Source organism: Chelonia mydas, chromosome 7 (genome assembly GCF_015237465.2).
Source record: "Chelonia mydas isolate rCheMyd1 chromosome 7, rCheMyd1.pri.v2, whole genome shotgun sequence".
NCBI classification, from domain to species: domain Eukaryota; kingdom Metazoa; phylum Chordata; order Testudines; family Cheloniidae; genus Chelonia; species Chelonia mydas.
This window is the reverse complement of record NC_057853.1, coordinates 1,191,388-1,217,255: the sequence shown is the minus strand read 5'-3', so window position 1 is coordinate 1,217,255 and position 25,868 is coordinate 1,191,388. Positions and strand designations below refer to the sequence as shown.

The 25,868-nt window shown below is 66.5% G+C and overlaps 1 protein-coding gene across 8 annotated transcripts in view; it reads right to left on the bottom strand.

Moving 5' to 3' along the window:
• LOC102941653 (laminin subunit beta-2) overlaps nt 1-25,868 on the bottom strand; it is a 53,567-nt gene that overhangs the window by 7,631 nt on the left and 20,068 nt on the right. For all 8 annotated transcript variants that reach the window (XM_043552004.1, XM_043552005.1, XM_043552006.1 and 5 more), the window contains 19 exons: nt 25,523-25,635; nt 25,373-25,452; nt 23,390-23,546; nt 21,240-21,392; nt 20,434-20,592; nt 19,497-19,618; nt 18,875-18,995; nt 16,819-17,011; nt 16,166-16,309; nt 13,166-13,397; nt 12,326-12,489; nt 8,847-9,071; nt 7,649-7,863; nt 7,348-7,444; nt 4,466-4,844; nt 3,815-3,999; nt 3,436-3,677; nt 692-895; nt 240-384 (listed from right to left, as the gene is read on the bottom strand). In XM_043552004.1, the coding sequence (XP_043407939.1) occupies nt 240-384; nt 692-895; nt 3,436-3,677; nt 3,815-3,999; nt 4,466-4,844; nt 7,348-7,444; nt 7,649-7,863; nt 8,847-9,071; nt 12,326-12,489; nt 13,166-13,397; nt 16,166-16,309; nt 16,819-17,011; nt 18,875-18,995; nt 19,497-19,618; nt 20,434-20,592; nt 21,240-21,392; nt 23,390-23,546; nt 25,373-25,452; nt 25,523-25,635 (3,330 nt within the window). The remainder of the gene's footprint in view (nt 1-239; nt 385-691; nt 896-3,435; nt 3,678-3,814; nt 4,000-4,465; nt 4,845-7,347; nt 7,445-7,648; nt 7,864-8,846; nt 9,072-12,325; nt 12,490-13,165; nt 13,398-16,165; nt 16,310-16,818; nt 17,012-18,874; nt 18,996-19,496; nt 19,619-20,433; nt 20,593-21,239; nt 21,393-23,389; nt 23,547-25,372; nt 25,453-25,522; nt 25,636-25,868) is intronic.

Sequence of the window (25,868 nt, the reverse complement as noted above, 5' to 3'; positions counted from 1 at the left end):
AGGGACGGCCCTCAGCATGGGCAGCGGGTCCTTGGCATGCCAGTGGGGACAGGCCGGGGCATGGCTGGGCACCCACAGGACCTGCAGCAGCCGCTGACTTGGGCCCTGGTTCACCCCATGCCTGCCCATGGCTTGGCCCAGCATAGCAGTGCCCTGGGACGCCCACCATGCCAGGCTGCGCAGGGCACCGGCACTCCTGGGAACCCCAGGCCCACCCCAGCTCAGCTCCGGCTCCATACCTGCCAGGAAGTCCTTGATCTTCTGGATGAATTCTCGCAGCCTGGCTGTGGACTCCTCCATGTGGCCTCTGGCTGTCTGGGACCCATCCAGTGTGTCCTGGGCTCGTCTCCTGGCGCCCCGGGCCAGCTCCTGGATCTCCTGCACCTGGAGGGGACTCACAGCTGATTGCTCCAGGCTGGTGCCACACCCAGCATGGGGGGAACGAGCCAGGGGCTGCCCAGCTGGGAGCACAGGCATGTGACTGGCACATTTGTGCATGCGCAAGGCTGTGGGGGCGAGGGCACCCAGCCACAAGGGTGCCCAGCCCACAGGTGTGCGAGCCCACGGAAGGCTGTGCACTAGCAGACCCTGTGAGACACACACTCACCAGGACCCCTGCAGCTCGAATCACAGGCCTGATGCCTGAGGAGACCATCCCCATCCCTGGTGACGGGACCCACCCCTGCCGTACCTTAAGGGTGATGGTACCCAGCTGCCCAACCGTGCTTTCCAACTGGCGAGAGACATCCTGGGCGGTGCGCAGGGCCTGCATGGAGATGGGGAGTGCCCCCCTGCAGCCTGGGCCCCCACAGCGCCGCTGCCCGGAGTCATCCTGGCAGGAGGCCCCTCCACAGGGGGCTTGTTCGCAGCCCTGATCTCCCTGCGCCCCACAGATCTGCAGGCAGAGAGTGCATGGCAGGGGGTCAGCCGGAGAGCCAGCCAGCCCTGCAGGGCCCCAGGGGAGGGGGGCAGAAACCTGGGCTTGCCATTGCACTCACTGAGGGCCCCACACCTGGGAGGGAGGCTGCGACAAAGGGGGAATGATTTGTATGACTCCTGAGTGTGCCTCAGTTTCTCCCGATGCTCCACATGGCTACGGGGACGGGGACGGGGATTCAGTTTGCTCTCAGGGCAGAGGGAGGCCTGTTCTTGTGACACAGCAGAGAGGCGGGAGTGTTGACCTGGGAGTGTTGCAGGGGAGTTTTACTGGGACTGTCTGCATTGGGGAGGGGAGACGTCCCTTGAGGGAGGATACCTGAGCCAGTAACCTGAGCCGGGAGGGGGATGGGGCCAGGTGACCCCTTCTGCCCAGGAAGCTGGACAAAGGCTGGAGGAGGACCCGGGGGAGGCTGGGGGAGTCGGCTGGAGGGGGTTCAGTTTGGAGTTGGCTGGGGAAGAGGAGGGAGCCCTATGGCTGGGGTGTAATCTCTCTATCCCCCAGAAGGTCCTGACTGAGGGGTTCTGTTTGTGCCCACAAGCTCTGGTCTGGACTGTGTTCCCGTCGTCTCTAACAAACCTTCTGTTCTACTGGCTGGCTGAGAGTCACGGTGAATGGCAGGAAGTGGGGAGCCGGGCCATGACTCCCCCTCACTCCGTGAGGGTTCTACACTAGGAAACCAAGCCAGTGTCACCACATCGCTCAGGGGGCTGAAAAATTGCCCTCCTGGAGCGACGCAGCACCCCGAGCTGAGCCCGGTGGAGGCAGCGCTAGGTGGATGGGACAGTTCCCCCAGCGATCCTGCCACCCCTCTCGGGGAGGGGGATTGGGACAACATGGGAAAATTTTGTCATATTTTTATGAGGCCTGTCTGTGCCTCGGTTTCCCTGCAGTGCTGCATGGCTCCCCAGTGGGTGGGGAAGGGCTGGTTGCTCTCAGGGCACGCAAAGCGACGTGGGCGTCGGGCCTTGCTCCCCATGTCAGTGGGGGGTCTGAGAAGACACTGGCGACTGACACCGAGCACACAACGCCCCAGAGGGACCTGGATTCCCTGCCGCCCCTGGGGGGCTGAACAATCCCCAGCTGAGATCAAAGCACTGGTGGCGGGGAGGGGGAGACCTGGGGCTCTCCTCTGGGCTCTGCCGAAGGAGGGCGGACAGCCAGAGCGTGCACCAAGGGGCTCCCTACAGCTGGCTGGGCGCTGGCTGAGCAGGGTGGCCGATGCTGCAACCTTCATGTCTCTGTGCCGCGCCGGGGGACAGCGCGGGGTGAGTGTCGCTGCAGCCGCTGGGCGCGGGGCATCGGGCCCTGCACAGTGGGCAGGGCTCTGCCTGGCTCTGCCTCAGGGGGACTAGCTGGGCAGAGCTCACGGGGTGGAGCAGGGGCTGGAGCCCAGAGGCCCGGTGTAAGGGGGCAGGGAGGCCACGTGGCTGACCCTGATGGAAGGGTGGGGCCCCTTGGGGGGGGCTGGCCCACGGAAGGGCTCCTCCCAGGGACTGTTTAAAAGCTGGGACCTTGCACCGACCCTATGGATCCATGACAGAAGGACACCCAAGCCCTGTCCCCGCACTCCCCTGCCTTGCCCCAGCTCTCTCCCTGGAGGGGCTCCTTGGGGTAACCCTGCCCTGGCGCTCGCCCCTGCAACGCAGCAGCACAGAACGCTGCCCTGGGGCGGGCCGGCCAAGGAGGGGGGCATGAGCCAGGAGGGGGCTTGGGATCCACCCGAAGGGGCAGTTGGAAAGAGCTGTAGGGGAAGGAGGAGGATGCAGAGGCTGGAGCGGGTGGAGCTGGGGAAGGAGGTAGGGGATCAGATAACGGACGAACTGGGAAGTGAGAAGGAGGAAAGCAGGAAAAGCGGAAAGGTCTGAGGCCAGGAGAAGCAGGAAAGTCAGACCTAGCTCTGGGAGCAGACACTCTTCGGGCTTGTCTATACTGCGACATTGTCAACAAAACTTTTGTCTTTCACAGGTACTTAAAAAAGCCCCCCCGTGAAATTCCCGACGCAAGTGGCAGTGTGAACGCCTTTGTCAGCAGGAGCGGCAGGCCCGGGCGGCGCTTACCTCAGTCGGCTCCCCAGAAGCGGTGACATCTCTCTCTGGCTCCTAGGCAGAGGCGCGGCCAGGCGGCTCTGCATGCTACCTCGCCTGCAGGCGCCGCCCCCACAGCTCCCATTGGCCGCGGTTCCCAGGCAATGGGCACTGCAGAGCTGGCGCTCCGGGGCAGCGTGCAGACCCCCCTGGCTCTCCCTGTGACTAGGGGCAGCCCGACCCCAGCCAGAGCCCTGCCCCCTCCTGGGCTCCTGCCCTGCCCCATCCAGCCTCTCCTCCCCAGGGGCCCAGCCCGTCCCCCAGCCAGAGCCCTGCCCCCTCCTGGGCTCCTGCCCTGCCCCATCCGGCCTCTCCTCCCCAGGGGCCCAGCCCGTCCCCCAGCCAGAGCCCTGCCCGCTCCTGGGCTCCCGCCCTGCCCAATCTGGGCTCCCCCAGCCCCCCCCGGCTCACCCTCTCGTTGAGCCTGGAGACGCTGAGCACAGCCGCCCGCTTCTGGGCCTCTCGCAGCGACCTCCTCTGCGCTGCCAGGCTCCGGCGGAAGGTGTCACCTGTGTCGCGCAGCAGCCCCTCCGCGGCCTGCCGTGTGCGCTGGGCCTGGCCCACCAGGCTGGCCGGCCCCTGCACCGAGGCACTGGCCCGCTGCGCCGCCTGCCTCGAGCGCTCGGAGGAGGCCCGGATGCTCCGGTAGGACTCTGCCAGGGCACAGGAGCAGGGCATCAGGCCAGGCCACGGAGAGCTCTGCCCCTGCATGGCCAGGGAGACGTGGCTGCACTGCCTGGCGGCTGGGCAGGGTAGGGAGGGGCTGCCGTGGGGACTCTGTCCCTCTTACCCCCAAAGCTGGCCCCCTCCCATCTTGCCAGCTGCTCCTGCTGGTGGGAGAGGGTGAGGTTCAGCTCCCGCAGCTCCCTGCTCAGGCTGGCCAGGCGGCCCCTCTGCTCCGCGTCCGCTCCAGCCGGCTCATCCAGGCGCCCCTCCACGGCCTGCAGCTGCTTCCACACCTCGTCCATGTCCTTCCTGGGGGCACAGCTCAGAGTGGGCACAGGGCGGGACCTGCCCCCAATCCTGTCCCAGATCCCAGGTCCAGCGGCCAGGCCCTTCTCCCCAGCACACCGGCGGGCACATGGGCGCAGGAGACGGATGTCCAGAGGGCTGGCCAGAGCCAGCGCCCGGCGCCCTGGGAGGGAAAGCAAGGCCCATGAGTAGCTGCTGGCAGTTCAAGGCACAGCTGCAGGAGGAGTCTGCGCCAGCCCCTCATGCCAGCCTTGCCAGTGGGGCTCAGCCCTGCACCCACAGGGGGTCTCCATCTCCTTGGCCTCTGCTGGGCCTGCTCACGAGGGGCCAGCCATGCCAGCTGGGGCAGCAACATGGGCATCTGCTTCCAGCCCAGCAGGCGGGAGGGCAGGACCAGGCTGGTCCCGCTGGGTGCTCAGGGTAAAGGGTCCTGTCGCCGAGCCCCTCCCCCCCGGTGCCGCCCCCTTGCCTGGTGCCGTCCAGCCGGCGGCCCAGCTGGCGCAGGAGGGGGGCGCCCTGGCTGCTCCCGTCCCCAACCAGCCGCTCCGTGCTCCTCAGCTTGCTCTCCAGGTCCTGCAGGCGGCTGTTGCTGAACTCGGGCCCGGGGCCTCCCTCCTGCAGCGCTCGCGCCTGCCCCTGCAGCTGGCGCAGCCGGTCGTGCAGCCGGTCCAGGGCCAGGTCCCACTGGGCGAAGCAGGGCGGGCAGCGGTCGCAGCGGGGGAAGTTGTCCTGGAAGCCGCGCTGGCAGTGGTCGCAGCGCTGCCCCGTGAAGCCGGTGCGGCAGGCACAGCGCCCGCTGAGACGCTCGCACTGCAGGCTCTCCACCCCGGCCGGGTGGCAGTCACAGGCTGCCGGAGCAAAGGGAGCACGTCACAGCCTCGCTGCAACCCCTGCTGGAGTCTGCACACAGCCTGGCACACCAGCTGCCGGTGTCTGGGGGGTGTGTTAACCCTTTGACTGCTGACCCCTGCCCCAGCCACTCCCATGGCAGGGGGCAGGTCTCCAGCCGTGCCCCCTGTGACGAAGTGGGACTGTTCTTAATGGTTCCTTTGAATAGTGTGGGGGTGCCTCAGTTTCCCCTAGGCAGTTCTTAAGTATCTAGGGGTGGGGTAAGGGTGTATGATCATTGCAGAGCCCTAGAGGGCAGGTGTGTGCAGGGGTCTGGACACAGAGGATGGCCGACACCCTGTTTCCTGGCAACTGATGGCCTGGGCCCTTCCCCCCTGCAAGGTGAGAGCTAAAGGGTTGGAGAACAAAGGAATCAGGTGCCCTCCTGGCCCGGGAAAGGGACAAAGCCCAGAGGAGGAGGGGCTGGAGGGAGTTTCAGTTTGGGGCTGGCTGGGAACATGGAGTGAAGGGCAGACGGGGTTGTCTGGCTCACTGCCCCCCAAAATGGGCCCAGCTGAGGGGTCCTGTTCTCTGCACCTACAAGCTCTGGTTTAGACCATGTTCCTGTCGTCTAATAAACCTTCTGTTTTACTGGCTGGCTGAGAGTCTCGTCTGACTGCGGAGTTGGGGGGCAGGACCCTCTGGCTTCCCCAGGACCCCGCCTGGGCGGACTCGCTGGGGGAAGCGCACGGAGGGGCAGAGGATGCTGAAGGCTCCGAGGTCAGACCCAGGAAGGTGGAGCCGGGGGAGCTGTGTGTCCTGCAGACAGGCTGCTCACAGGAAGGCGACTGCCCCAGAGTCCTGCCTGGCTTCATGGGGAGCAGTTCCAGAGCATCGCCCAGGGACTCCGTGACACCCCCCACCCCAGCTCTGACAACGCAGCGAGGCCTTGGCTGCACCAGCGCTGCAGGCTCCGCAAAGGCCCAAAGTCCCACGCCCTTCTCTGGGGGGCAGGGGGCTCAGTGAGGGCAGAGCAAAGCAGCCTGTCCAGCGTGGGGACCCCTCTGGCTCGCCCCCATCCCCCTGTGGCTTGTCCCCCACTCCTCTGGGCTCAACCCCACTGGGCTCACCTCTCAGCCCCCTCTGGCTTGCCCCCTGTGAGGTTAGGAGTGTGATATCATATCTCATTGACAGGTGACACAGGGCCAGAAAGACTTAATGACCTCCCAGACTGACCTGACCCAGGGCCCAACTTTAGAGACTGCCTAGGAAGAGATGGAAATGAGGAGAGCTGTGAACTAGAGAGAGAAGGGGAGATGCTGGCTCAGGGCTTGTGATGTCAGCAAACGAGTCTTGTCTATTGCCACGGCTTTGATTCAAAGATCAAAACAGGAGAGTGAAGATCTAGGAAGACACTGGAGGGCAATAGTGTTGTGGTCTCTCTGTCTCGGGGAAGGTTGGGGTAACCTGTATCTGAACCGTTTAATGATAAATTACCCTGGGCTAATTGCCAGGATGTTTGGGAGAAGGAAGTTTGAGCCTATTGTCTTCTCAGGCCAAGAGGCTGCTGGAAATGTACAAAAGCCCTGGGACACGATCCTTCTTCATCTCAGATCGGCTTTGGGTTTCAAGAAGGGGAAACCCTGAGCCATAGGGTTTGAGATCCCCGGTCACTGACGGGAGTCACCCTGGACATGGACATTGGACTGTAACCTCTGGGCTGTTTCTGAAAGGACGTTTGGCCACTACACACTCACCATCTCTGCTCGGTATCGTGAGCTCAAGAACTGAACTCAGGTCGGTCTGTAGACTGATCTTTCTACCAACTCTCTCTCCCTTTTCTTTTTGAATGAACTGTAGTTTAGTTAACGAGAATTGGCTATCAGCGCGTATTTGGGGTAAGATCTAAGTTATCATCGGACCTGGGTCTGGGGCCTGATCCTTTGGGACTGGGGGAACCTGCTCTCTTATATGATGAGAGAAGATCTTCAGTAATCATCATCGTATCTGACGTGTGTCCGGAGGGAGGCCTGGGGCTGGCACTTTAGGGGCACTGCGTTGTGTGGACATCTGAGTACCCAGGGAGGTGATACAGAGGCTGGTTTGGTAACTCTAAGGAGTGGAATATCCACCGGCGTCCGGGGTTTGTCTGCCCCGGTCTGTTTGCAGTTCACCCTGATTGAGTGACCTCAGCTGGCTCCCACGGGCAGCATTGTAGGCCCTCCTCATGGCTCACCCCTCATCCCCCATGGCGTGCCTCCCACCCCCCAGCCCTGGGCTCACCTTCATCTCCCATCTGGGCTTGCCCCCTGCCACCGCTTGGTCTAGCACCCGTCCCCCATCTGGCTCTCCCACCACCCCCTGTGCCCCCCTCCTGGCTTGCCCCCCCCCACTCCCCTCCAGCTCACCCCCCATCCCTTCCAGGTTCCACTCCAGACTTTCCCCCTGCCCCCCCCCAAGGTTCGCCCCCAGGACTTGCACTCTAGGTCTCCGCCCACATCTCTCCCCCCCACACACACTCACCCATGCACTCCCGCTCTGGCTCGCCCCAGTGCTCCTCCTGGCAGTCGGCGCAGGTGCGGCCCCCGAAGCCTGGCCGGCACGGGCACTGCCCTGTGAACTGGGGGGCACAGAAGACACTTAGGTGGAGCAGAGGGAGCCCGGGCACCCCCAAACACAGGCCTCCCTGGGCCCTGCGCAGCCCGATGGCCCCACAGCGCAGCCTGCCCATGCAGTGCCCAGCAGGGCACGGCCCAGGCCGAGCACCAGGCCCTGCTGCATGCCAGGCGGCACCCAGTCCCTGCTCCCTGGCACGGGCACTCACCATGTTGCAGCCTTGCTGCAGGGAGTGGGCCGGGTGGCAGCTGCAGGGCTCGCAGCCCTGCTCCCCACCGAAGCTCCAGAAGCCGGGGGCGCACTGGTCGCAGTTCTTGCCCACCACGTGGACGCGGCAGGGGCAGCTGCCCGTGAGCTGGTCGCAGTAGCAGGTGCCGGAGGCGCAGTGGGCAGGCAGCGTGCCCAGCTGGTTACAGGTGCAGCCTGGGAACAGCAGCAGCAGGATTAGAGGGGCAGGGGGGCTGGGTTCAGCCCCCTCCCTCTGCCCACAGATACCCACAGCCCCAGGGCACTGCCATCTCCCACACTCAGGGACAGGGCCGTGCTGGGCCCTCTCCCCCCGAGTCTGCACAGTGCCAGGGCCTGGGACCCCAGCCCCATTCCCTGTGATGAGATGCCAGGCCCTGTCCTGCCCCACTGTGCCAGGCCCACCTTGCCCCGCCCCACGGCCCCACCCCACTGTGCCAGGCCCAGCCCAGCCCCTCCCCACGGCCCCGCCCCACTGTGACAGGCCCAGCCCCACCCCACGGCCCCGCCCCACTGTGCCAGGCCCAGCCCCGCCCCTCCCCACGGCCCCGCCCCGCCCCACTGTGCCAGGCCCACCCTGCCCCTCCCCACGGCCCCGCCCCACTGTGCCAGGCCCAGCCCCGCCCCACAGCCCCGCCCCACTGTGCCAGGCCCTGCCCCTCCCCACAGCCCCGCCCCACTGTGGCAGGCCCTGCCCCACCCCACGGCCCCACCCCACTGTGCCAGGCCCCGCCCCGCCCACGGCCCTGCCCCACTGCCAGGCCCCGCCCTGCCCCTCCCACTGCCCCGCCTCACTGTGCCAGGCCCTGCCCCGCCCCTCCCACAGCCCCGTCCCACTGTGCCAGGCCCCGCCCTGCCCCTCCCACGGCCCCGCCTCACTGTGCCAGGCCCCACCCCGCCCATGGCCCCGCCCCACTGTGCCAGGCCCCACCCCGCCCCGCCCCACAGCCCCGTCCCACTGTTCCAGGCCCTGCCCCGCCCCTCCCACGGCCCCACCCCACTGTGCCAGGCCCCACCCCGCCCATGGCCCCGCCCCACTGTGCCAGGCCCCACCCCACTGTGCCAGGCCCCACCCCGCCCCACAGCCCCGCCCCACTGTGCCAGGCCCCGCCCCACTGTGCCAGGCCGCGCCTCACTGTGCCCGGCCCCGCCCTACTCACGTCGGCAGGTGCGCTGCGGCGCGTGGCCGTGGTAGCCGGGCCGGCAGGCGGCGCAGCGGGGCCCGTCCGTGTGGTGCAGGCAGCGCAGGCACTGCCCGCTGCGGGGGTCGCAGGCCCCGGGGTCGCTGGGGTCGATGTTGTTGTTGCACTGGCAGGGCCGGCAGCCCCCGCCCCCTGGCCCTGGGGCCCCGAAGTAGCCGGGGGAGCAGCGGTCGCAGCGCGGGCCTGGAGGCGACAGCAGGAGACGCTCACGGCCTGCTGGGCGATGCCCCGGAGCGACACCCCGGCCCCCGGGCAGCCGCAGGGCCCAGAAACGCCCCCAGCGCCCCCCACCTGCCTCCGAGCCCCGTGCCAGGAGTGTGCTGCTCGGCTGGAGCCCCCCGGGCCTGGCGCTGTGGGGCCCGGGGACCGACCCCATGCACACATCCCTGGGACGGCTGCCCAGGCCCCGGGGCAGCCCGGAGCCCTGCCCCGGCGTGGTCCCCGCACTGCCCCCCGCAGGGCTCTCGGGAACCAGCCGGCCCCAGATCACCAGCCCGGCCCACTGCAGCCCCCAGCATCGCCATGGGGAGGGGCTGGGGGGTGAGCGGGGCGGGGGGGTGTCTGTATTTGGTTTTTTAAAGGAAAAGGGTAAACCCCGCCCTCCCTGTCGGGAAGCAGGAGCCCCCCCGCCCCACCCCCGCCCCCCCGTCGGGCAGCAGGAGCCCCCCGCCCCGCCCCCGCCCCCCCTGTCGGGCAGCAGGAGCCCCCCCGCCCCACCCCCGCCCCCCCGTCGGGCAGCAGGAGCCCCCCGCCCCGCCCCCGCGTCGGGCAGCAGGAGCCCCCCGCCCCGCCCCCGCCCCCCCCGTCGGGAAGCAGGAGCCCCCCCGCCCCACCCCTGCCCCCCCGTCGGGCAGCAGGAGCCCCCTGCCCCGCCCCCACCCCCCGCCCCCGCCCTCCCTGTCGGGCAGCAGGAGCCCCCCGCCCCGCCCCCGCCCTCCCTGTCGGGCAGCAGGAGCCCCCCGCCCCGCCCCCGCCCCCCCGTCGGGCAGCAGGAGCCCCCCCCCCCCCCCCCGCCCTCCCTGTCGGGCAGCAGGAGCCCCCCGCCCCGCCCCCATCCCCGCCCCGCCCCCGCCCTCCCTGTCGGGCAGCAGGAGCCCCCCGCCCCGCCCCCGCCCCCCCCGTCGGGCAGCAGGAGCCCCCCGCCCCGCCCCCGCCCTCCCTGTCGGGCAGCAGGAGCCCCCCGCCCCGCCCCCGCCCCCGCCCTCCCTGTCGGGCAGCAGGAGCCCCCCGCCCCGCCCCCGCCCTCCCTGTCGGGCAGCAGGAGCCCCCCGCCCCGCCCCCGCCCCCCCGTCGGGCAGCAGGAGCCCCCCGCCCCGCCCCCGCCCTCCCTGTCGGGCAGCAGGAGCCCCCCGCCCCGCCCCCATCCCCGCCCCGCCCCCGCCCTCCCTGTCGGGCAGCAGGAGCCCCCCGCCCCCCCCCCCCCCCCCCGTCGGGCAGCAGGAGCCCCCCGCCCCGCCCCCGCCCTCCCTGTCGGGCAGCAGGAGCCCCCCGCCCCGCCCCCGCCCCCGCCCTCCCTGTCGGGCAGCAGGAGCCCCCCGCCCCGCCCCCGCCCTCCCTGTCGGGCAGCAGGAGCCCCCCCGCCTGCCATGAGCAGGGCTGGCATAGCGCCCAGCCTGCAGCGGGGCTGCTGGCTGCAGCAGACACTGCTGTGACGGTGCTCTCCACGTGATTTTACGGAAATACGCGAACGAGTGTGACTATGATGTAACTGGAATATGCTTCAGGCAAAAGGTCTCTGGTTCAGGGTCATTACAAAGCTTATAATCTACTGAGTGCGGTCATCCCATTTGTATGAATGTAACATCCTTGTGTCTGAAACTAGAAATATGAAATATAACTCTGAGGTCCTATTGTAATTATGCAAAGTGTGGGCCATTAATGGTGGTTTGGTATCTTGGCTCCCGTTAACCAGGACAATTGACTGTAGATGGCTCTGTTTACTTGCAAGCCTTCCTGTGAGTCAGGCCGGGAAGAATGAAGGCTTGGGGTCACACGGGACATGTGACCATGTCACCTGGTACTGGAATCCATCTGAAACCTGGGGCTTTTCTGTTTAGAAGGAGGGGTGGGGACCCAGAGAGACAAAAGATTCCCCCTTTGTGCCAAAGGTATAAAAGGGGGTGGAACAGAACAAAGTGGGCTGGAGTCATGAGAAATCCCCTAGTTACCACCTGAGCTGGAGCGAACAAGAACTGTACCGCGGAAAGGATTGGGCCCAGACTAGGAAGGAATCTAGTCTGTGAAAGAAGCTTATTGGAACATCTCTGAGGGTGAGATTTCATCTGTATTCAGTTTCTTAATGTATTAGGCTTCGACTTGCGTGTTTTGTTTTATTTTGCTTGGCAACTTACTTCATTCTGTCTGTTATTACTTGGGGAACCGCTTAAATCCTACTTTTTATACTTAATAAAATCACTGTTGTTTATTATTGAACTCAGAGCAAGTAATTAATACCTGGGGGTGCAAACAGCTGTGCATATCTCTCTATCAGTGTTATAGAGGGCAATTTATGAGTTTACCCTGTATACGCTTTATGCAGAGTAAAACAGATTTATTTGGGGTTTGAACCCCCTTGGGAGCTGGGTGTCTGGGTGCTGGAGACAGGAGCACTTTTAAGCTGTTTTCAGTTAAGCCTGCAGCTTTTGGGGGACCTGGTACAGACCTGGGTCTGTGTTTGCAGCAGGCTGGCGCGTCTGGCTCAATAAGACAGGGCACTGAAGTCCCAAGCTGCCAGGGAAAATGGGCTCAGAGGTAGTCTCAGCACATCAGGTGGCAGTCCCAAGGGGGTTTCTGTGATCCAACCCACTACAACTACATCTCCAGTGGGGCAGGCTAGGGGGCTGCACGTGGTGGGAGGCAGAGCCCAGCCTCGCCTCCCTCTCTCTGTGCCCGCAGCCCCTGAGAGCTGGGGGAGGCCCTGCCCTGTGTGATAACCCAGAGGAGGTGGATGGGTCCCTGGAGCCCTGAGCTGGGTCCAGAGAGCAGTTGGAGGGAGCGAGGCCCAGCTCTTTCCCCTCCACAGAGTTGGGATTCCTGCCCCAATCTTCAGGGTGCAGCGCAGGCCGGCTCTCTTCTCCCCCAGCAGCTCCCAGAGCAGGCTGTGCTGCCTGGCATTGGTGGGGGCGGCCTCGCAGGGTTTGGGTCTCCTGATTGCTCTGCCCGGCAGCCGCCCGTCCTTGGGGATGCCCCGGGGCAGCTCCGCAGAGGCTGAGCAGCATTGCATGGGATCGAAGGGAAAGGCCCTTCTGGAGCCGAGGGCAATTCCTGCCCACTGGCCCCGGCTGCTGCCAGCCCGGTGGCCTCTCGAATGGCTGAGAGGGGCTGCCACCTGCTCCCCCATGCGGTCTCCCCGAACAACGGGGCTGTGCCCAGCCCCATGACCCCAAGAGTGGGGGGGCAGTGACCTGACCCCGTTATCCCCCTCCCCCACTGCTCACCCGTATAGCCTGGAGCACACAGACAGACGATCTGATTGGTCTCCTTGTCGGCGTGGCAGGAGTTGCCATGGTAATGCTGAGTCCCAGGGTACCCCGGGCATGGGCAGGGCCGGCACTGCTGCCCCGAGCCCAGCACCGGGTCGCCATAGTAACCCTCCAAGCACCTGCCCACAGCACAGGGAGAGAGAAGGGGGAGATGAATTCGGACCAGAAACCACCTCCCCCCTCCCCCGCCTCTGCCCCCCACAGCCAGCCCCCCACCGCTGACCCCCAGCCCCTGCTGCTGACCTCTGGCCAGCCCCCTCGCCTCTGCCCCCCTGTCAGGCCGCACCCCAACTACCGTCCGGCCCCACCACTGCAGCCCCCCAGCCCCCCTGCCATTGCCTCCCCAGCCCCACAGCCAACCCCCCATCACTCCCACTCCCCCCGCTGCTGCCCCCCATCCCCACAGCCAGCCCCCCCATCACTGCCCTAATCCCCATGGCCAACCCCCAATTGCTACCCTCATCCCCACAACCAGCTCCCCCCACCATCCCTGCATCCCCATGGCCAGCCCCCATGCTGCCGCCCTCCCATCCCCACGGTCAACCCCCCACTGCTGCCCCCTCAGCTCCACAGTAAGCCCCCGTTGCCGCCCCCCATATCCACAGCCAGGCCCCCCACTGCTAATCCTTGTCTCCACGGCCAGCCTTCCCCCCCACCTGAGGTAGCCCACACCCTGGCTGCCCCCCAGCCAGCCCTCCACGCTATCCCCCATTGCGTCTTCATCACCCAGTCCTCAACAGCTGCCCCCCCAGCGGGACCGTAGCTGTGCCCCCCCCGTGGGGCCCACACACCCACCTCTCACAGTGGGGCCCTGTGGTGGCGTCGCGGCACCCCTGGCAGGCCCCGGTGTGGGGGTCGCACTCCGCCGAGTGCCCATTGCAGTGGCAGGGCCGGCAGGCCGGAAAGCCCCACTGGCCCCAGGAGCACTGGTCGCACCGGCGCCCCACGGCACCAGGCTGGCATCGGCACTGCCCGCTCACGGGGTCGCAGAGCTTGGAGACCGAGCCCTCGGGGGAGCAGGCACAGCCTACGGGACAGGTGGGCGGGCGTCACCCAGCTGGGCAGCCAGACGGACAGCGAGCATGCCCAGAGCGCCCCGCATCCAGACAGACGGACACAGACAGGGCCCGATGCCTGCAGCGTCACTGTGACAAAGTGGGGATCTTTAAAATATTTTTACGAATCCTATGTGTGCCTCAGTTTCCCTGGAGGAAGAGCAAGACCCCAAAGGGCTCTGGTACACCGCAGGGGTTCCTCCTGGAGACCTCCAAAGGTGGGGGTGTAGCCCCGATCCTGTGGGTCTGTGTCAGTCACTGTCCTGGGTAGTGGGCTTTCCCCGTCTTCTCCTATCCTCCACTGAGATGGGTCTGCCGGCTGGGACAGCTGGGCGGACAAGTAGGGGCCTTGGTTGCCAGGTGCTGGATTCCCCATTGTCTTCCCCATGCTCCACTGATAGGGGGATTGAGGCCCAAGCAGCTGGGGACACCCTCCCTCTGTCTGCTAGCCTGCCCCAGAGCACACAGCCCTCCCCCTCCCTGCAACAATGCAGCACAGGGGAAACTGAGGCATGCAGGCTTCATACCAGTATTACAAACTGTTCCCACTTTGTCACCTTCTTCCCCCTTTGCGACCCAATGGAGCGGGATCACATCAGCCAGTGACCCCCCAATGTTATCCATAGGTGCCCCAGCATCTATCCCGTCCCTTTGGTCGCTGGCCGGCCAGGCATTTCCAGGATCCGCCCAGCACCGTCAGCAGTTTCCAGTACACCATTCAGAGCAGTGTCATGTCCTCTCGGAGGTCGGCGCTTTTCGGGGGCACTAGCAGGGGCCACGGGGGAGTTTCCATGCTGCCCTTTGCCATCCCAAACCTTTGGGTTTGAAACCAGGCTTGGGTCCACCCACTGCCCCTCCCCCTTGTCTGCCAGGGAGCGAGGAGGGCAGTGACCCCCTTCCCCCAGGGGTCTGCCAGCTGCAGCCCTGGCCCTACGTTGGGCAGGGAGGGACCCCTGAAGCACTTGGGCAGATCAGAGAAGGTTTGTCCCCCTACAAGGCTGGTTGTACCCCAGCCATGTCTGGTGCCCTGGGGGTGGGGAAGCCGGGATGCAGGATGCTCCCACATGTGGGCAGGGCCCTCTGGAGTCGTGTCCCAACACTGGGACTGGGTGTATGCAAGGCCCCCACCTCCCCTTGGGGTAACCTGCTGCCCCCAAGACAGAGCCCTCTTAGCCTCCCCCCCTGCCCCGTGGGCTGGAATTTGGGCTCTCTTGGGGAGACACCACCACGGCCATGGCCCCCCTCAGACCAGGTGTCTCTGGTACCAGCAGCCACCTCCCAGCTGCTTTCCCCTCCCCTGGGGCCTCGTCTGGCCGTGGTCCTGCCCTGCCTGGGGGTCAGCTGGGGGCTCAGCCCTGCCCCTGCACCCTGGGACAGCGTCTGGGCCCATAGGACTCAGCTTCCGTGTGTGGGCGGGGGGAGGGGGGATTCCTCTGCCCCACTCAGCCTGGGGTCTGGGCTCTGGTTGCAGACAGGCAGGTGTCTAGCAGCCCTTCCTCTGTGTTACAGGAGGGGGAGTCCCTCCCTCCGCCTGCCAGCCGATCTATTGCCTTCCCTGGCCCCTGCTCTGAGCCTGGCTGGCATGGGGCAAACCCCAGCCTGACCCGGGACAGAAGGAGAGCTGCAATGCCCCCTCTTCCCAGGCCCCAGGCTCAGGCCAGGCCCCTTTGTGTCCCTTTTCTCGGGGAAAGCCAGGGGGAGCGAGCGAGTGGCTGGGGGTCTCGGAGAGCCGAGATGGAACGTGTGTCGGAAAACGGCCCGAGTGGGCCCGGGGCTGGGTGAAACAGGGGGGCGAACTCGTCCTCTGCCCAGCCAGGCAGTAGGGTGACCAGGCGAAAAGGGACCCTGGCAGCTCCGGTCAGCCCCGCCGACAGGGCCATTAAAAACCCGGCCGGTGGCGCAGGGGGGGCCCAGGGCTAAGGCAGGCTCCCTGCCCGTGGGCACGAAGGCAGCACGCACCGCACAGAGCCGCCTGGCCGCCCATGCGCAGAGAGGCCACAGAGTCGAGGTAAGCGCCACCGTGATCCCGCACCCCAACCCCCGCCCAGATCCCCCTCCTGCACCCCAAACCTCTCATCCCCGGCCCCACCCCCGGCCGGAGTCCTCACCCCCCCCGGCACCCTAACCCCCGCCCAGATCCCCCTCCTGCACCCCAAACTTCTCATCCCCGGCCCCACCCCCGGCCGGAGCCTTCACCCCCCCCGCACCCCAACCCCCGCCCAGATCCACCTCCTGCACCCCAAACCTCTCAACCCTGGCCCCACCCCCCTGCCAGAGCCCTCATCCCCCCTGTCCCGCAACCCCCTGCCCCAGCCCAGTGAAAGTGAGTGAGGGTGGGGGAGTGGGAGCAATGGAGGGAGGGGGATAGAGTGAGGGGGGGCGGGGCACGGGGGGGCCTCAGAGGAGGGGCGGGGCAGGGGTGTGAGTTTGGTTTTGTGTGATTAGGAAGTGGGCAGCCCCGCAAGGCAGCTGCAGCTCCAGCCCAGCGAGCGAAGGGTGCGCCCAGCCCTTGGGAGGGACGCAGCCACAGCCAGCTCCTGGGCACCGGGGGTGACAGACGGGGGGGCACACATCCCCTTTGACTCTCCTGGGCTCAGGCACATCCCCCCCAGGGGAGCACAAGGTGGGGTTCATGGGAGACAGCCCTGGGGTGGGCAGATCCATGGCAGTCACCCAGACAGACAGACAGACCGGGCCGGTGCTCCCAGGGCGACATGGGGACAGACACACAGGTACTCACGGCTGCAGCCGGAGGGCCCCAGTCCATACGTGCCTGGCGCACACTGGTCACAGCGCCGGCCGATCACGTGGGGTTTGCACGGGCACTGCCCGCCCACCGGCTGGCACACACTGCTGGTGGAGCCTTGGGGGTCGCACTGGCAGGCTGGGGAGAGAGGGGGACCAGTGGTGCTCATGGGGACCCCCTTGGCACACACAGGAAGAGAAGTCAGGAGTCCCGCCCCCCCAGCGCTGGTCTCACGGAGGAGCGCGCTTGGCAGAGCCCCAGGGCAGGGCGTTAGCTGCCATTCGACCCACTCAGCCCCCCAGCAAGCGCTGCCCCCCCAGAGTCCTAGCCCAGGGAGCCTGCCCCGCTGCCCAGCACTCCCCCAGGGCCCTGGCCAGCACCCCCCCAAGGGCCTCCTCCGGCCGGCACTCCCCCAGGGCCCTCCCCCCCCGGGCCGGCACTCCCCCAGGGCCCCGAACCCCCGGCCGACACTCACCCAGAGACCCCCCCTGGCCGGCACTCCCCCAGGGCCCCGCCCCCCCGGCCGGCACTCCCCCAGGGCCCCGAACCCCCGGCCGGCACTCACCCAGAGACCCCCCCCGGCCGGCACTCCCCCAGGGCCCCGGCCGGCACTCCCCCAGGGCCCCGCCCCCCCCGCCAGCACTCACCCAGGGCCCCATCGTGCAGCAGGGCGGAGATGCTGCAGAGCAGACGGGCGCACATCTCGGCCAGCGCTGGCATGGTCGCCATGCGGAACGCCTCCTGGCACGTGTAGCGCTCCAGCTCCTCCCGGTGCTGCACCGCCGCCGGCTCGCTGCCCCGGAAAGCCGGCAGCTCCAGCACTCGCGGCAGAAGGACGAGCTGGGAAGGGAGAAGCATGAGCGCAAATGTGGGGCCCAGCCTGTGGGGCACGGGCTGGGCAGGGCAGCAGGGTGCACTAGGCCAGGAATGTGGGGGGCAGGGAGTAGGCCAGGCTGGGCTAGACAGGCTGCGGGGGGAGGTGCGGGGGGGGCACTGGACAGGCTGCACTGGGGGAGCGGGGGGCACTGGAGGAGTGGGGGGCACTGGACAGGCTGCACTTGGGGAGCGGGGGGCACTGGAGGAGCGGGGGGCACTGGACAGGATGCACTGCGGGAGCGGGGGGGCACTGGACAGGCTGCACTGCAGGAGCGGGAGGCACTGGACAGGCTGCACTTGGGGAGCGGGGGGCACTGGAGGAGCGGGGGGCACTGGACAGGATGCACTGTGGGAGCGGGGGGGCACTGGACAGGCTGCACTGCAGGAGCGGGGGGCACTGGAGGAGCGGGGGGCACTGGACAGGCTGCACTGGAGGAGCGGGGGGCACTGGACAGGCTGCACGGGGCGGAGTTGGAGGCAGGTGCTGGCTGGACTAGGCATAGGGCATGGTGGGGGCATGGCCAGGCCGGGCGCGGCGCAGAGGGGACACAGGCTCAACGGCACAGGCCGGATGGATGGGCAAGCCCGGTGGGGCAGGCTGTGCCGTGGGCCCACGGGCCGGGTAGCACAAGGCGTGGGCTGGGTAGGGCCGGGCAGGGGGTGCAGCGGGCCAGGTGTTTGGGGCCAGGCAGACCGGGGTGCGGGCACTGGGGAATGAGAGCCAGAGGCAGAAGTGGCACCAGCAGGCCCGGAGCAGCCCTGGGGCCCTCCCCACCACCACAGCGTGGTACTGCCGGGGGCGCCTGCCAACGAGCGGACGGACGGAGCCCGCGGGCAACAGACGTTCTGTCATCCGCTGCCACGGAGAACAGCCCAGAGCCATCCTCTGGGGAACCCCCTTCAGGTAGTTGAAAGCAGCTATCAAATCCCCCCTCATTCTTCTCTTCCGCAGACTAAACAATCCCAGTTCCCTCAGCCTCTCCTCATAAGTCATGTGTTCCAGTCCCCTAATCATTTTTGTTGCCCTCCACTGGACGCTTTCCAATTTTTCCACATCCTTCTTGTAGTGTGGGGCCCAAAACTGGACACAGTACTCCCAGATGAGGCCTCACCAATGTCGAATAGAGGGGAACGATCACGTCCCTCGATCTGCTAGCAGTGCCCCTACTTATACATCCCAAAATGCCACTGGCCTTCTTGGCAACAAGGGCACACTGCTGACTCATATCCAGCTTCTCGTCCACTGTCACCCTTAGGTCCTTTTCTGCAGAACTGCTGCCGAGCCATTCGGCCCCTAGTCTGTAGCGGTGCATGGGATTCTTCCGTCCTAGGTGCAGGACTCTGCACTTGTCCTTGTTGAGAGGAGGCTCCCCCAGAGTCCTGGCCGGCTTCGTAGGGAGCAGCTCCAGAGCATGGCCTGGGGATGCCGTGACAGGTGGCAGCTGGCGGGAAGTGACTTACGGCTCAACCAGGGCACTGGCAGGTTTCCTGTCACATCCGGAGCTGGCACATGGGCTCCAGCTCACAGTGCCGTGGGGGGCTTCAGCCCACAACGCTGTGGGGCAGTGAGTAGCTGCTGGAAGGACACCCCCTGCTCTGCAAAGCCAGGCAACGTGGCTACAGCCCTGGCTTGGCCTCTCCCCGCCCAGCGCAGGAGGCAGCTGCCATGCCTGGCCCAGGGCTCTCCCAGGGAGAAGCGGGGACTGGGAGGGGTGCCTGGCAGAGGCCACGTGGGGGCTCTGGGGCCAGGACCTGGCACCCCCCTGCGCAGCCACTGGCTGAGGGGAGAGGCTGCTGAGGGCAGCTCCCGCCAGCCCCTGCCCTTACCGAGTCGATGAGGATGAAGGCGGCTGGGTGGCGCTGGACCACACCTGCCCGCTGGAACCGCATGGCGATCTCGTACTGGTTACTGGGCTCAAAGCAGAAGGGCCGGGACAGCAGGGCGTACCTGGGGGCAGGAGGCAGGGGTGAGGGGCAGGAGGGCAAGTGGTGTGGGCTGGCCGATTGGGGCAAACAATGGGGGCTATGACACAGGGGGGCTGTGAGCCCAGCCCAGCATGGGACAGGGCCCCGGGTGGGGGTGGGGGGCTCTGAGCCCAACCCAGTGTGGGACAGGGCCCGGGGGGAGGGGTTGTGAGCCCAGCCCAACGTGGGACAGGGACAGGGCCTGCGGGCAGGGAGGTGAGCCCAGCCCAGTGTTGGTCAGTTTGCCAGGCTGGGGAATCAGCTGGCACGGGCTGGGCTGCGCACGGCATGGCTAGGGGGCCGGGGGGGCGTGCCCCCTTGGCAGGGCTGGCTCCTAGCCCGGGCAGCAGCTGGTGAGGGGATGCACTGCAACACTGGCCCGAGCCGCCTGGCAGCGTGGGCACTGGTGCCCCACAAGGGTCCCCAGGCAGGGGGAGGAGAAAACAGGCCGGATGCGGCCAGGAGCCCCCCCATCGGCTCTCACCTCTCGGTGTGCGGCAGACTTTCCTTGTATCTCTGCTCCGAGGGCAGCACGTTCCCGCAGCGAGGGCTCGTGGGCAACGCCTGGGCACTGACGCTGACGATGGCCTCCCAGTCCTCTGTGGACTGCAGGGAGAGGGGTTGGGGCGCCCTGCAGCGGGTCCCCAAGGGCGGCAGCCTACAGCCCTCCCGAGGGAGTGGGGGCCCTGCCGGGGGTGGGCCCGGTGGTGCTGGCAGGGGAAGGAGCCCTGGGCCGGACAGGCCCTGGGAGATGAACCGGGCCCCTGCAGCGTTCCTCGGGGCAGCCTGCTCCCGGCATGGGCCCCTTGCCCTGGGCAGCTGAGCTGGGCGCTGAGTGTGGACTCTGCACTGGGTGCTCTTGGGGCTGGGCCCCACACGGCAGGGGAGCCCGGTGCCAGGCCATCCCCTCCGCCATCAGCTAGGGCTGCCAGGTGCCCAGTTTTTGACTGGAAAGTCTGGTTGAAAAGGGGACCTGGTAGCGTCCGGTCAGATGTACTGACTGGACACCCAAAGTCCAGTTACCGTGGGTGGGGGGAGGCGCTGGGTCATTAACCCACGTGCTCCAGCCCCTGCTCAGCCGGGCCGCCCCCTATGCAGGCAGCAGGAGCTCCAGCCCAGCCCCGGAGCAGAGGGAGCCCAGCGGGGCAGGGGGAAGGAAAGGAAGGTGGCGAGATCCAGCAAGTGACAGGGGTGGGGCCTTGGGGGGAGAGGAGGGGCCAGGGGTGGGGCTGGGAGTTTGGGTACCAGCAATTAGAAAGGTGGCAACCCTACCATCAGCCCCATGCCCTGTGGCAGCCTGGCGCCCAGCCACCCCTCCCCCATCAGCCCCACACACCCTGTAGGAGCCCGGCCATGCCCTCCCGTCGGCCTCTCGCCCCCGGGCAGCCTGGTGCCCAGCCACCCCTCTATGCCCCACACACCTCGGGCTCGTAGCGGATCAGGATGTCGTACTCCATGGCGTAGGGGATGTTGTCGATGTGGAAGGACAGGCCGGCCCCATCCCGCACGCGGGCGAAGCCGGGCCCCGTCCACGTGATCATGTGACCCACGTGCTCCCGGGACACCACTTCCACGTCGGGCTGGGGGGCAGAAACCCGGGTCAGTGCCCTGCCCCTCCACCGCTGCCCCTGGCCCCCACCTGCCCCCATCTCACCACATCCCTGCCCCCCACTACGCTCAGACCATTCCTGTCCCCACCCCTCCACCACTGCCCCCACCTGCCACATCCCTACCCCCACTCCTGCTCCCTGCTATCCTCCCTTATGTGACAAAATGGGAATTTTTTGTAGTGTTTTCTATTAATCCTATGTGTGCCTCAGTTTCCTTTTACACCCTGCATTGCTGCCCAATGGTGGGAGGATTACGGCTACGTCGGCTTCACGGGGCTCTCCCCTCGCTTTGTTAGTCCCTCTCCCCAAGAGGCGGGCACTGTGGCCAGGGAAGAACCCCTGTGGGCCTAGCACTGTCCACAGTGGGGCAGGTCGTCTGGGCATCGGCACCCCCAAGCACCGGAGCAGGGTGTAGGCCTGGTGGGATCACATGGCCGAGCCTGGGAGAGGAATGGGACTCGGGGGGCTGGCCCACTGAATGGGCCCTCCAGGGCACTGCTCGAGAACTGGGGCATAGCCCCGACCCTGTGGATCTGTGACACCCCACAACCCCCCCATTCCTGCCCCCATCCTCACCCCCCTTGCTCCTCCAGGACCCCTCCCTCCCCGCTCCTCACCTTGTGCTGGGGCTGCCGGCTGCGCCGGGGCAGGGCTCGGTGCTGCCGGAGCCGCATGGTGCCACGCTGGCGCCGCAGACGCCCCTTCCGCCCGTTGGGGAGCCCGCGGGAGTGCTCCAGGCAGTCCGAGGGGGCCTCGGGGCGCAGCGCTCCCTGCAACGGGCCAGGGTCAGCCTGGGAGACCGCCAGGGGCGCAGGGATGGGGGCTGCGCCGGGGACCCCGGGGGATGGGGGCTGAGCCAGGGGGACTGACGAGGGGGCAGAAGGTTGCTGTGGGGAGCTGGGGTTACCCTGAGGAGACCCCCTGACCACAGCAGGCTCCAGCTGGCCAGAGGGACGCTGACGCCCGGCTGCGCAGTGTAGCTGGTGCTGGGTCCTGTTGCTCAGCGGGGGGCACAACCCCCGGCCCAGACCCCAGCCTGCCATGAGAGACTGGGCCCCACAGCCACGGAACTGCACTTGGGAGGGGTACTGAGCCCCGTGACCAGCTGTGACGTTATTGACATAAGCTGGGACCGTACAGACCATTGTTGCAACCAAGGTCCTGTAGTGGCACCAAATCTTGTATAAAGGGGGTCAAATAAGGTGTCTCAGACAAGGTGATGGTTGGCTGGTTAGGATGATGCTGTCTGTGTGCGTGTATCATTTTGTAGTTAAAGTTATGAATATTGGCTCTGTCCTGTCTGTATTTCAAACTTGTGCTCTGCTTCTGGGGGACACCCCAGACACGTTGGGGTCAGCTCTGCCTAGCCTGCTGGACGGCCCATTAAGGACCATCAGCGACACAACTGACCCATGGAGAGAAGGCAGACACGCCTGGGGACTCGGCCAGGCGTGCAGGGACCTGCCTAGGGACCGAACTCTGAGGTGTTTCCAGGCCATGGGATGGGCAGCTTGTCCTTGGGACACAGAAAGCAGAGACCACACGGCAAGAGACTTTCAAAAGCTGCTGCAGCTCCTCCAGCTGGTCTTCAGTCCTGCTTCTGACCTCCGGAGGGACTTGGCGACCCTGAAGCTTTGACCCAAGGACTGAAAGACCCATCCCAGCTGGGGATGTTCTCCAGAGACTGGATTTGAACCTGCCGTTTATTCCATCCCTGCTGCAAGCCTGACCCAAGAACTTTGCCGTCACTGGACGTCATTGATTCCATTGAACCCGTTCTAGCTCTCGTCTCTGTCTTTTCCGTTTATGAACAAACCTTTAGATTTTAGACTCCAAGGGATTGGCATCAGCGTGATCTGTGGGTAAGATCTGATTTGTGTATTGACCGGGGTCTGGGGCTTGGTCCTTTGGGATCGAGGGAACTGTTTTTCTTTTACTGGGGTATTGGTTTTCATAACCATCTGTCCCCATAACGAGTGGCCCTGGTGGGGATACTGGGAAACTGGGGTGTCTAAGGGAATTGCTCGTGTGATTGGGGTTAGCCAGTGGGGTGAGACCAAAGTCTGCTCTGTTTGGCTGGTTTGGTTTGCCTTGGTGGGCACAGAAACCCCAGCCTGGGGCTGTAACTGCCCTGCTTTGAGCAGTTTGTCCTGAATTGGCACCTCTCCGTTGGGTCCTGCCAGAACCAGCATCATTATAACATGGGATCCTGTGCGCTGCCCGCCCCCTCGGCCCTGGGACCCCACACACTGCCCCCCCTCGGCCCCGGGAGCCCACGTGCTTCCCCCCTTGGCCCCAGACCCCACGTGTTGCCCCCCCTCGGCCCAGGGACCCCTTGCGCTGCCCCCCCTTGGCCCCAGGACCCCTTGCGCTGCCCCCCCTTCGCCCAGGGACCCCACATGCTGCCCCCCCTCGGCCCAGGGACCCCTTGCGCTGCCCCCCCTTGGCCCCAGGGACCCCTTGCGCTGCCCCCCCTTGGCCCCAGGACCCCTTGCGCTGCCCCCCCTTGGCCCAGGGACCCCACACGCTGCCCCCCCTCGGCCCAGGGACCCCGCGTGCTCCCCCCCTCGGCCCAGGGACCCCGCGTGCTCCCCCCCTCGGCCCAGGGACCCCACATGCTGCCCCCGCTGGGCCCCAGAACCCCACATGCTGTCCCCCCCCCGGCCCAGGACCCCGCACACTGCCCCCCCTCAGGCCCAGGACCCCGCGCCCTGCCCCCTCCCAGCCCCGGGACCCGCAGCAGCCAGCATTGGGTGCCCGCACTCACCGGCAGCGTGGGGTGGGTGGGCGCGTGCCCTGTGGCATGCTCTGCCTCGTAGCTGTAGTAGTCCAGGGGTGCACAGAAGTAGCCGGGCTGCACCTGGTCACACTGGCGCCCGATGAGGTGGGGCCGGCAGGGGCACAACCCGTCCTCCATGGAGCACCTGGGGGCGGCACAAGCCCTGTCCATCCTGGGCTAAGGGAGCCTGCTCTGCCCTGTCCCTGTGTCCCGGGGGGAGCCGGCCCAGCCCAGGCCACATGTCCATGTGTCTGTCCCAGGGCAGGGGCCGCGGGGGAGGAGTGAGAGGGGCCAGCCTGTTACCAGCCCTGCGTGCCCTGGTTCCACCCCCAGCTCCCCACAGCTCGTGTCCCACCCCCAGGGTGATGACCTGGGCATGTTCTTACTGTCTTCTCTGAATGCTCTGTGTGTGCCTCAGTTTCCCCTGTGTGTTACTCAGGTATCTGGGTGGTGGGACAAGGGGGTGTGATCTTTGCGTGACCCCTAGAGGGCAGGTGTGGCTGTGACAGGCCGCAGAGAACAGCCGACACTCGTAGCCTGGCAACTGAGGGCCAGGCCCCCTCTTCTGCGAGGATCAGCCCGGGGTGTTGGCGCAGCCGGGGTGACCTGCTGGCCCGGGAACAGAAAGGAAGGAGGAGGGGCAAGAGGTGTGAGGGAGGGTTGCCAACCCCCCAGGGTTGGCCTGGAGTCTCCCGAATAGGCATCAGTCTCTGGGTGACTATTGAAAGCAAGCCGGCAGACTGGGCTGTTCTACACCGACTAACCCGCCTGTCACACGCTGGCTGAGGGTCACGGCAGCTAGAGATCGGGGGGGCATTTCTCCCTCTGGGGCTGGGGCCCCAGGGGCAAAGCCAGGCTGCTGGTGGCTCCGAGGTGTGGTTCCAGGAGGCGGGGAGCCTCCGAGAAGGGCTGTCGCACTGAGGGATTCCTCCCAGGGGCCGCGCAGGGCTGAGAGAGTCTGGGGCCTGGCAGTGCCTGACACCCGGCACCCCTGAGCCACGGAGCCACCACTGCCCCATGACCCTCCCCCACGGCCGTGGTATCGCCCCATGTGTGACGAAGTGGGAATGTTCTTAATGTTTTTTCTGAATACTGTGTGGGTGCCTCAGTTTCCCCATGGCATTTCTTAAGTCTCTAGGTGGGGGGATAAGGGGGTGTGATTGTGGCAGAGCCCTAGAGGGCCAGTGTGATGGTGTCTGCACAGAGAATGGCCGACACCCTGTCTCCTGGCGACTGATGGCCTGGGCCCCTCCTCTGCAAAGGGGCCAGCTGGAGAACAAAGGAATCAGGTGACCTCCTGGCCCGGGAAAGAGACAGAGGCCAGAGGAGGAGCAGGAGAGTTTCAGTTTGGAGCTGGCTGGGAAAATGGAGGGAGGCCAGAGGGGGCTCTGGCTCCCTGCCCCCCAAGACGGACCTGACTAAGGGGTCCTGTTGTCTGCACCTACAAGCTCTGTTTTAGACCAAGTTCCTGTCTAATAAACTTTCTGTTTCCCCGGCTGGCGGAGAGTCACGTCTGATGCGGAGTTGGGGGGCAGGACCCTCTGGCTGCCCAGGACCCCACCCAGGCAGACTCGCTGTGGGAAGCGCACGGAGGGGCAGAGGATGCCGAATGCTCCAAGGTCAGACCCAGGAAGGTGGAAGCCGGGGGAGCTGTGTGTCCTGCAGACAGGCTGCTCCCAGAGAGGAGACTTCCCCAGAGTCCTGCCTGGCTTCATGGGGAGCAGTTCCAGAGCATCGCCCGGGACCCCGGGACACCCTGTACCCCCTCTCCCCAGCTGTGGCGCTGCCCGTCATGTCCCCTCCCCCAGCGGTGAAGCCATGTGGCTTCCCCCAGAGGAAGTGTGAGACCCCTGGGGGGTCCGGAACCCTGCAGGGTTCTCCTGGAGACTGCCCCAAATACTGTTGTATGTCGTACCCCCCTCCGACGTCTGGTGCTGCCCCGTGCCCTTCCCCTGCGTGGCACATGCCTACCTGTTGCTGTAGGCGCCCCCGAAGTCGCAGGCGCAGGGCCGGCAGCCGGCCACGTCGGTGCTCAGGCCCCAGAACTCGGGCTGTGGGGAGAGCAGGGTCAGGCACCGCCTGGGGTCCGGCCGGGGCCGGGGAGGGGGCAGGGGCACTCACCAGGCACTGGCTGCAGTACCGGCCGCTCACAAAGCGCTTGCAGTAGCAGTCTCCACTGACGTGGTCACAGGGGGGGCTGCCCGTGAGGATGCCCCGAGGGTCGCACCTGCAGGCTGGGCACAGACACAGCAGCTTACCCAGTGGGGCCCGTGCCCACGGCCCCCAGGAATAGACCAGCGCCCGCCCTCGAGCGAGGCCTGGCACACACACAGCTCTGGGGATGCCGAGCCGGATCCTGCCCGGTACCCATGAGGCTGTCCCACGCAGCATGTGGGGCCCTGCCCACCGGCGGCTGCACCGAGGAGCCATGTCCCCCGGGGCCCTGCAGCACAGCCCGGCTGGGTGG